An 11,146-nucleotide genomic window follows, 5' to 3' on the forward strand; every position below is an offset into this window, starting at 1 on the left:
GTCATGAGATGCACTTTTCTGATAATTCTTCATAATATAAATCACTACTGTGATATAAGCAAGATTTAGAGTGTCTATTGAATAAAGAGTGATGTTATTATTTCTCTGTGTTTTGTAAGTTTCATTTATTGTCCATGAACAAAGCAAATTAGATCTTGATGCAGTTGAAATCTATTAGTCATGGATTTATCAGGCCAACTTAATGCTGGATCATTCTAAATGTTGTGCCAGCAGGTGACCATTGAAAATAAAAACATAAAAGAACTTCATTCATATATTATAGACTATGAGTTGAGCTTTTCCAAGTTGTTCTAATTTCAGAATCTTTAAAGTAGTACTTTTTCAGTGCAGTACGGGACCATTGAATTTCTATCAAACATTTTGTAATTTATAACAGACACTTGGGAGGAGAAAAGGCTCCTGATGAATGGCAAGGTGGATTAGACATTGAATATCGTCTTGGTCCTGGCTTACGAAATCCATCGTGGACTACACAGCTATCAGTGCACACAAGTTCTGCTAATGCCAGTATTTTCAATGTTATTGGGACAATTACAGGAGTAGAGGAGCCAGGTGGGTTTGTTGTTACATTTCAAAGTTTGAAGTATTTACAGCATTTTTTTTATTTCTTGAAAAAGTTTTTCTGTCATAACAAAGTTGATGTGCATCACACTGAAATATGGTTTGATGCATTCCAAGTGACTTTTGTTAAGCTTTCATTTGGAAAAATATTAACTTTCTAATGTGAAAAATAACAAAGTTATTGCTGTTCAACTTTTTCAGAAAGTTGAATGTGTTTCCTTCCAATTTTTAAAAATGTCGCTTTGCTTTGTTGTGGTACTGAGCTCCTTGTTAATGCTTTTGTTTTTGATTCTTAACAAATAACTATTTCCAGCGAAAGAAGCTTGCATAATAAGGAATTACTAATTATAGTTGGCTGTACTTTACCATATAGTATTAATAATAAAGTCAACAGTCAGGATAAACTTCATGTAACCTAGGTGAACTCAAGTCCTATATCATCATGTAACCAAGGTGAATTTAAATCCTATAGTGCTTTTATGCAACCTACTAGCCTAGGTGAACGTAAATCCTGTGGCCTGTGGATGGTGGATGTCCAGATGGAATTAAACTTTCACTCCGTAACAATGATACTCTTAAACTTTCAGACCGATATGTTATTCTCGGAAACCATCGAGATGCATGGATATTTGGTGGTGTAGATCCAAGCTCTGCTACTGCTGCACTTCTTGAAGTAACCAGGCTTTTCTCCCAGCTTGTCCAAGTAAATGGCTTCTATGTTTCCGAGATTTTTTAAAATGAGTTTTATGTACCCTACTGTGCTGTGCTGCTTGAATAAATTTGTAGATCAATACTGTAACTTTATGCATACGTTGTGGTGGATATTTCATACATTGTCTTAAGCTGCACATAATGGGCAGTACTTGAAGCTCTTTGCTCCATCCGTTCTTCTTGAATTGTACTGCTTTCTTTTTTTTAACCTGTTGATATGTACTACCTTTGGTCTCTTCCAATCCAGCTAGTATCTTTATTTGTCTCAATTTCCATTTGTCACTTAAGAATAAATGATTTGGCCAAGCCTTCAGGTAGTAGGGAAGTTTAGGATCCTTTTATGGAAATTTTTTTATATATTTTAATTACTAGATTTTCACATTTTATAGGCTCCCTGATTTCAGGTTAACTTTCAGTTTAAAAGTAATGAAAAAGCGTAGCTTGTGTCTAAAGCAAATAATCTCACAGAATTTCAAATTATGTAGAATAAGAACCAATTACAAATTATTAAAAAAAAAACCATTGTCTTTGTAAATAAAAAAAAAAAGGGGGGGGACTGTTGGATTAGACTCATGTTCACTCAGAAGTCATTAAGGATCACATTCAAAAAAAGGTGTGAAGTTTGCGTAGCCAAAAAACAGAAAAAAAAAGTTTTTATTGTCCTATCCTGATGTGAGTACTTCATAGATACCCATTTTATCTTATGTTGGCTGAAACTTTTTTGCTGAAAAACTCTGCAGAGAGGCTGGCGACCCCGAAGAACCTTGATCTTTTGTAGTTGGGGTGCTGAAGAATATGGCTTAGTTGGGTCTACTGAGTGGACTGAACAGTTTTCAACCCATCTCCAACATAGGGCTGTTGCTTATCTCAATGTCGACATGGTGTTTGAAGGTGAGATTACTAATCAGGTTGTCTGCTGCTTACATTTCATGAAATGCTCGTGCATTCTTAGTTATATACCAGAATTTCATAGTTTATTCCATTTTTTGCTGCTGTACTCAACCCATGGATTTGAATTGTGCTAATCTTTCGCCATACTATTGGTTATTCAATCCCTGTAGCTAACATGCTGCGTTAAAATATAAAACATACAGTGCATAGCTTACATAACTGCAATAATAATGGAAGGTTTTAGTAGCAAATCCAGAACTATAGTATTTTATTGTTATGACATGTTATAGGTAAGTTCCCTTTATTTCATCTTCAGGAACTTACAGCTTCAAGTCAATGGCATCCCCTCTACTGTATGGATCAATTATACGAGCAACCCAAAAAGTTCCCAATCCAGATGATGATGAAGTTCTCTCTGGAAGGCCATATCTCTTTGATACATGGGTGGTCAAGGATCCTGACCCTGTACATGAGGGAAGACCGAAGTAAGTCTATAATCTCTCATGTAATATTTTTGAAATAAATGTAGTACTATTTGTTAAGCATTCCATAAATTTAAGAATAAATAACATTAAAATAAGACAGTGAACTCAAATAGTATAACTTTGGATTAAAGAAAAGCATAATTTGTCCAATTAGCAGTTGTATGAAGTACTCAAGCAGTCAATATTCATTCAATGGCATAGTGTTCCTTTGGGGGATACAACCATTGCCATTCATGTATGGTGTATCCTTCAGCATGAGCTGGAATTGCCATTGCATCTTGATAGTATGGTAGTTAAAATGATAGGGATGGGGAAAGGAGGGTTGACCCCTAACCACCTCACACTTGGATGCTATTGAAATATGATCCATCTGCTATTTCTTGTTTATGTACTCATTGAATTTTGGATGAGTGGCCTGCTACCATTACTGTATCTTTGACCTTGTCCCCTTTCCTGTGTATTGTGTGAATAGTTTTTGTTTGTTTGTTGTGTCCTTTGATCCTCTTTTTCTGTTATGGAGAAGAGACCAAACAAGAACCAACGTTGGTGTAGGAGTAGCGGGTGACCATGCAGTCGTTTCATGTCTCCCACATACATCGTGTGCTACTTACAGAGAAAGGGAAGGCACATGTTTCCTGCCCTGTTATGAATATGCTTCATGGACTTGACCTCAGTGAGATAAGTATGGCAAGAGGAGGAAGAATTCTAAAAAGGTTTTGCTGGGTCCATCAGAGGGCATCACTCAACCAGTAATGCCACCAAATCTTTCTTGAAACTTCTTGCCTCTGGCTACCATCCCTCTTCCTCCTACCCCTTAGCTCTTCTAAGAGGGCCTTGTCACCAATGAATTACAAACCCATTTTAGTATGAGAAAGCCAAAGAATTATTTCCTCTGACTACCATAGACAAAACTTGCCAGTTTTTAATATTCCAAATAGTCTGTCAGTCACATGCTGTATTCCTGGAAGAAAGATTGACCAAATTTCCACTAACATGTCTGATGCTGCTTTGGTAGTTCCATTAGCTTCAAGTGATTCCCCAGTGGCTGTGATGATGCCTGCAGCTGAGCATGTTGATGTTGTGACTTCTCAGGTGGATCTTTCAGGTTTCAGTCAGCCAGTCTTGGATCTAAACAGTTTTCTTCTTATCTTACTTGTTCCATATGAATAGAGTTTATGTACTGAGATGCTGTTCCAACTATTGTGAATAACAAGTTGGTTGTGAACATTTTTGTAATGAGAAATTTGTTTTTTCAAACATATTCATGACTTTTGATCAAGGTGCCTGCCTCCCAACTTCACTTTACTTTTTTCATAGCTAGTTTCAGACTACACAAAAAAAAGAGGCATTTGGCTATTGAAAATTTGAGGATAGTTAAGTGACTACATATGGGCTTTTTCTGTCACTGACTTCTTTTTAATAGGAGTGACTTCTTTTTAATAGAGGTGATGTTTTGGATTTTTATTTCATTAACCCTCTTAAGCCGGAGCCCTAAAAATCAAAACGTCTCCCGTATGCCGGGCCTGGTTTGGAGTGAGCGCGGAAGTGGAAAAAATAATTTTTTCAAAAAATTACAGCGCGCGTACTTTTGAAGATTAAGAGTTCATTTTTGGCTCCTTTTTTTGTCATTGCCTGAAGTTTAGAATGCAACCATCAGAAATGAAAAATAATATCATTATCATATGTAAATAATGCGATATATGGTAGCGAAAAAACAAAAAAAAAAAATTCATACATAATTGTATTCAAATCACGCTGTGCAGAAAACGGTCAAAGCTAACCAGTTACTTTTTTTTGCGTTGTATTGTACACTAAATTGCAATCATTTTGATATATAATACATTGTAAAACAATAAAAGTAACACCGGAAAAATATTATCACAAAATGATGTACGAATTCGTAACGCGCGGACGCAAAAAAATATTTTTTTCAAAAATTCACCGTAATTCTAAATAATGTTCTAGAAACTTCCAATTTGTTTCAAAATTAAGACAAATGATTGAATATTACGATACTGTAAGAGTTTTAGATTAGAATTGCAGATTTCGACCATTTCGGACGAGTTACATTTGACCGAATGTCGAAATTTTAATATATATATTTTTTCATATGCACATATTTCGAAGATGGAAAAAGCTACAACCTTAAATTATTTTTTATTGTATTCTTCATGAATTTGCGCACATTTTGATATATGAAACTCTATAAAAAGGCTAATATGAAAAGGAGCAAATATTAGGATAATGCCATGTACGTATTTCGGAGACTTGCGGCCGCGAATCGGCGCGCGGAGTGAAGGTAAATATATTTTTCAAAAATTCACAATAATCACAATATGTTTTAGAGACTTCAAATTTGTTTCAAAAATGAAGAAACATGACGGAATATTACTAGGCCGTAAGAGTTTTAGCTTACAATTGCGTTTTTTCAACTATTTCGGTAGAGTCAAATTTGACCGAACGTGGTTTTTTTTCTATTTATCGTGATTTATATGCAAATATTTCGAAAAAAGAGAAAAGCTACAACCTTCAATCATTTTTAGTTGTATTATACATGAAATTGCGCACATTTTCATATATAAAACTTTATGAAACAGCTAATTTTAAATGGTGCAAACATTTCGACAATCGCACAAAAAAATTCTGATTTTTTCGGAAGAGTTACCGCGCGAACGTAATTTCTTTTTTTTCATAAATTCACCATAAATCAAAATATTGTGCTAGAGATTTCCAAGTCATTGCAAAATGAAGTAATGATTGAATATTACTAGAATATAAGAGTTTTAGCTTACAATTGCGTTTTTCGACCATTTCGGTAGAGTCAAAGCTGACCGAAAGTTGAAATTTTTTGCACTTAACGTTATTTATATGAAAATATTTCAAAACTGATAAAAGCTACAACCATGGGTTGTCTTTTGTTGTATTGTGCATGAAATTGCGCACATTTCCATATATAAAACTTTATGTAACGGCAAATTTAAAAGGGTGGCAAACATTAGGACAATCGCACAGAAAAAATTTATCGGAAGAGTTATCGCACGAACGTAAGGAAAAAGTTTTTTCATAAATTCACCATAAATCGAAATATTGTGCTAGAGACGTCCAATTTGTTGCAAAATGAAGGCAAATGATTGAATATTACTATAATATAAGAATTTTAGCTTACAATTGCGTTTCTCGACCATTTCTGTAGAGTCAAAGTTGACCGAAGGTTGAAATTTTTGCACTTATCGTTATTTATATGAAAATATTTCAAAATTGATAAAAGCTACAATCATGAGTATTTTTTAGTTGTATTGTGCATGAAATTGCGCACATTTTCATATATAATACTTCATGTAAAGGATAATTTAAAATGGTGCAATAATTATGTCAAAGTGACGAAATAATTTCCGAGATGTGTCACTGATACTTTTTAGTGCGATAAGAAAGAAATTCGCGCTTGCGCGCCTGCGTAGCGATTGTAAACAAAACAACGCCTTGATCCGTGAACTCCCAGCATCCCCCAAGGCGCGTGATGCAAAAGTTTTCGGCTGGTAGGCCTATAAGTATTTTTCCGCGAATTTTTAAAAAAACTTTTTTGAGCCGACGTATGATACGTCCAATCGGCATACGGGAGACATTTTGACTCGACGTTTAATACGTCCAATCGGCGTAAGAGGGTTAATAGTACTGCATGTAAATAATTGGTGTGTATGGCAAACATTGTTACTCTCAATAATTGTATATAGAGTATGTCAGGCTCCCATGACTAAAACTGTTATCAGATTGCAAGCTCACAGTCTTAAAAGTGAATGACATACCTTAATGCATAAATTATTTGCTTTTTTCTCAGGTTTTTCGGCCTTGGAAGTGGAAGTGATTTTACCACATTTCAACATGTCCTTGGCATCCCATGTTCAGATATGATGTATTCAACTGAGCCAGTAAGTAGTCATATTGCCTTGTTATTCATTGTTCCTCGTTAGTGATGTATATTCTTGGTGAAAAATTAACTGCAATAATGGAACTTCACTAAAATCTTTGCAGTATCTCAGAAATATTAAAAGCTAACAGCTTACTAATGACAACTGTAATTATCATTGGTTCCCGATTACTAAATAGGGAAAAGAAATTGTTAAGTAAATTTGTTTTGTAAATCCTTGCTAGAGCCTATCTTAGGCTTTCAGTGCTAGGCTTTAGTAATTCCATGCTTCAAACCTCTTACAAATACATATGAAAGTACAGATAACTACTTGTGATGGCTTTGAAAAAGAGTTTATTCCATATAATTCAACAATAAGTGCTAGTAAGAATTGATTCTACCATTTTCTCTTTATGCAGGATGCCCTAGCTCTTCCCCTGTATCACACACTGTATGAGACGCTTCACTTAGCAGTTGATCTGTATGATCCTGTGATTCACTTTCAAGTAGCTCTGACGCAGGCATGGGCACTAGTAGCCCTGGACTTAGCTCAGGTTAGCAGTTGATATCAGGAAGTGCAGGGAGGTAACTGAACTGCACCTCATAGGTTGGCATTTGTTACAGGCTCTCTCCTTTCCAGCATTCCTCTGACCTCTAGAGGCATTTGCTTTCTTTCTTTACTTCTCATGTTCTATTTTCTCTAATACATGGGTATCCATTCTGAAGTCTCTCTTGCTTCCTTTTGTGCCTTTATTCAAGACCAAAGTTTCTATGAATTAAAATGGTGTTTGATTAAACTATGTAGTAATATAATACAAGTAGTACTGTACTTAATTTTTAATATATTTTTATTTTTGCATCATGTTTTAATGAAGTTATGTTTCAATTAGGCAAGTAAATTGGTGCATATTTGTTAATAACTGCAATTCATTATTATAGATATATCAGTGATTGACAAGTTCTAACACGTGTGTTTTTCAACAAAAATGCAAGTTCTTCTAAACTTAAACCACTGCTTTATGTAGCCTCATGCTCCTTATTAAAGTTGAAAACTAGAAGTTGTAGTTAAAAATGAGGTGGCACTCTAGGGGCTTTGAGATAGATCTTCAGTGGGATAAGACCTCCAATTCTTTATGAGTGTGAATGAAAATAATGAAACGGTGGAGGAAAGTTAAAAAAAAAAATATTAACTTTAACACATGAGTTGGGCTTCATGGCAAAAAAAATCAACAGCAGAGGCAATCATTATATGTGATAACGTATGGAGATATGTACTTTATTTACCATCTTTAAGATATTTTATGTCTTATATTAAGTTTCAGTAATTGAGTGAAACTACTTTATTTGCACAAAAAATATCAAGCTGTTTATTCTGTATTCCTTTCTTCTAGGAGCCGGTAATACCTTTCTCAGTAGATCTTTATGGAGAGTTTGTAAAAGAAGCCTTTTTGTCTATTAAAAAAGAGTATGGTTCAGTCTTCAGCAAAGAAGGAGTAAAATTAGGTAAGTTTATACTACGTATTGTGATTTATGACCTTTTTCTAAGTGCTGATTTGGTCTACAGTCCAGTTTTGAAATGCTTTCATTTGATTCAATATGTAATGGTAAAAAAAGCTAGAAAAAATTTGTCATAAAAACATCACCATGATACTGTTGCGGTAGGATTGAATGTGGCGACTGAACTTAACGCCACATTTGAACTTTTCAGATTACTTTGAGAAAGCTGTGGAGGAATTCTTCCAGGCCACGCAGAACTGGACCTTAGAAGCAGGAGCTATTGACCCAAATAAGTAAGTCGTCTGCCATTTTTCTATCATCTGCTATAAGCAGAGTCACTAGATGTCCCAGTTACTATCATGTGGTGTAAGAATTTCCATACTTCTGTTACATAGGATTTTTGTTTTGTTTATTACGGTACTTTACACGTTCAGTACTATTTGTTGTTTTATAACAAGGGGACTAAAGCCACTTTATAACTTTTCAGTCCTTTAGCACTTCGGGCTTTCAATGATGCACAAATGCTGGTTGATCGCTCCTTCATTGATCCCCGAGGTCTCCCAGGAAGGCCTGAATACAAGTGAGTATAGGCTAAAGTTTAAAAGTTCTCCCTATTTTTCTGCACCAGCAGTAATTTAAGCTAATTGTTGCATATGCATTGAATTTTTCGATTTCCATCTGAGGAATGCATAGGGAGTAATTTGATTCCTTTTTTCAGTTAGCTAATGATGACCATGTTGTCTTGGAATAACAGGTGTCAATGGAATCCCCCTTCCCAGTTTGTAATCTACCAGTTGCCTAATAGACACCAATAGAAAGGCTTTTTAATGTCATTCATTCTTTTGCCAATTAAAGTGTCATTCACCCTTTTGATACATAATGTTTGTTACTTATGAGACATAATGTTTGTTACATATTAGTTCAGTATCATCTATACATCTTGGCTATCCTCTTGTACTTATGATTAGCACATAAGATAGGAATAGCAAATGAAACAACTGTGAGGTGTAAGATGTTGCAAGATTAACTTTTTTATAGAATCTAGGGTTGAAAAAACCTAGATAGATGACCAGTTAGTATCAGTGGTTATCTTGCATCATGACTGCTTGGGTCATTCATGGTCAACAGCAAGTAAAAGAATATTGTACATGTAGTACAACTAACCACATACTGAAACGGAGCAAAAAATAACCATTAGAAAAGAGTTTATTTCCTCCGACAAGTTTAAAACCATCACTAAATACAAACGAGCAACCAAACCAATACCTTATGGTATTGACTTTATATCAGTTAAGTTAGTATCACCTTCAAGGCATCTCTGACTAATCAGCCAGTAACTATCCTTTTGTCTTCTCAGTATTTTAGTATGCATTTTTCTTTTAAAATTCTTTAAGAAGGAATCAGTGCATGTTTATAAAATCAGCTACTTTGTTGTATACTGTGGTTTCCAAAATTAATTTGACTTTCTTCATGATAATCAGTATTTTTCACTACAGTACATAGTTAAGCAATTAAAACAATTTCATTTTCTTACAGCCATGTAGTAACTGCCCCTAGTAGCACCAATACATACAATGCTGATAGCTTTGCTGGGTTGCAAGATTTGCTGCACAATATCGAGGACTTGCCAGATGAAGAGAGGGAGAAGAGATGGAGAGCAGTCAAAGAGCACTTGGCTGTCATCACCCACTTAACACAAGCAGCAGCTAATGCTTTATCCTGGGATCTTTGGTGATGAGTTTTGCACGTGATTATTCTAACTTAGTGTTGGAGGTAGTTTATTGGCTTTTTTCCAGCAACATTGGCAATGATATCTAACCTACGACTCAAATTTTTCTTTTCAAGTCTGACAATAATTCTATGATATTCTTAGATTCCTAAATTTTAACTGATTTTCATGTTTTCTTAAGATTATGTATGTACATGTATTGTTTCTGGACATGGTAATGATACTGAATACAGTATACACATACTGTGAGGTGAATCTTAAGCTAGTCAGTAGTGCAACTAATGAAGTGTTCAACTACCAGCAATTACCTTATTTCCCAACATCGAAGATGCTGTTTTTCTCCCAAAATGTCTCAAAAATTTACTGTGCAGAGGAAAGTTATTTTTGCTAGAGTAATCAGAACTCTTGGGTAAAACAGTAAACAAACCACTAAAAATAAAAATAAAACATGCAGTCACAAAGATTGATTTCCTTATCCACAGATGAGAAGAAGCTGAAAAGTATATCAGTACAATATTGCCAGTAATTTTGCTCTTCTCAGATGACCATGACTTCAAGGGAACCTTATTTAACTGACAAAAGTAAAATTGCTGTATGTCAAAAGGGTTTATGTACTACCAATAAATTGTACTCTAGCAAGAATACCATAACCAAAGTGGAAATTTGGTAGTATGTTGCCTCTTACGATACTTAATTGAGAAGTGTATCCATGATTTTTTTTATGCTTGATAACAGAGTGCAAAATATTTTCAGGGGTTAAGGATTGAAATGTTTTTCCTTATTTGTAATATCAGTATTATGTTGATGTTAATTTTAATTATGTGTATTTTTTATTTGTTTTGTTTAGAATTATTATGTTGTACGGGTAAGCAAGTGTTACTGCGCAATGAGAGGTTATTCTGTATTTCTAGTATTTCCAGTTTTGGAGTTTAGTTTTTCCTTTATATAAGATTGAAAAAAGAATGTTTCATGAGTGTACATCCAATATGTGTACTACCAGGATCTTAGAAGACGACAGTAGCTCTAGCCTGATTCACTTGGACACATTGAGATACAGCAGACCAAGGAAATTTCTGACGTATACTACATTACTCCATAATGTGTTCAAGTTTTTCAGTGCATGGGTATGTCAATATCTGATAAACTTAAGTACGTATTTGATTGTAAAATTGAATAGTATTTAAATCAAAGAACCTGAAGGAATATAATGGAAAATAATCTTAACATAACATAATCTGAAAAAACTTTACAAAGATATGCTGTACCAGCTGAAGTTATGCTGCTTCAGTGAGCTGAGATAGTCAAGTGCTCACATTGCACCAACCTACTTGTAAGAGTTGCCACCTT

General features: G+C 34.6%; 1 protein-coding gene across 8 annotated transcripts in view; it reads left to right on the forward strand.

The window, feature by feature from the left end:
- The window catches only part of LOC135197716 (N-acetylated-alpha-linked acidic dipeptidase 2-like), a 142,661-nt gene extending 131,943 nt beyond the window's left edge, over positions 1–10,718 (forward strand). For all 8 annotated transcript variants that reach the window (XM_064224755.1, XM_064224758.1, XM_064224759.1 and 5 more), the window contains 10 exons: positions 398–573; positions 1,170–1,285; positions 2,034–2,184; positions 2,501–2,669; positions 6,505–6,595; positions 6,993–7,127; positions 7,965–8,076; positions 8,282–8,363; positions 8,558–8,650; positions 9,607–10,718. In XM_064224755.1, the coding sequence (XP_064080825.1) occupies positions 398–573; positions 1,170–1,285; positions 2,034–2,184; positions 2,501–2,669; positions 6,505–6,595; positions 6,993–7,127; positions 7,965–8,076; positions 8,282–8,363; positions 8,558–8,650; positions 9,607–9,805 (1,324 nt within the window). In that variant the 3' untranslated portion in view covers positions 9,806–10,718. The remainder of the gene's footprint in view (positions 1–397; positions 574–1,169; positions 1,286–2,033; positions 2,185–2,500; positions 2,670–6,504; positions 6,596–6,992; positions 7,128–7,964; positions 8,077–8,281; positions 8,364–8,557; positions 8,651–9,606) is intronic.
- Positions 10,719–11,146: the final 428 nt, after the last annotated feature.

This window comes from Macrobrachium nipponense, chromosome 21 (genome assembly GCF_015104395.2).
Source record: "Macrobrachium nipponense isolate FS-2020 chromosome 21, ASM1510439v2, whole genome shotgun sequence".
Classification (NCBI taxonomy): Eukaryota; Metazoa; Arthropoda; class Malacostraca; order Decapoda; family Palaemonidae; genus Macrobrachium; species Macrobrachium nipponense.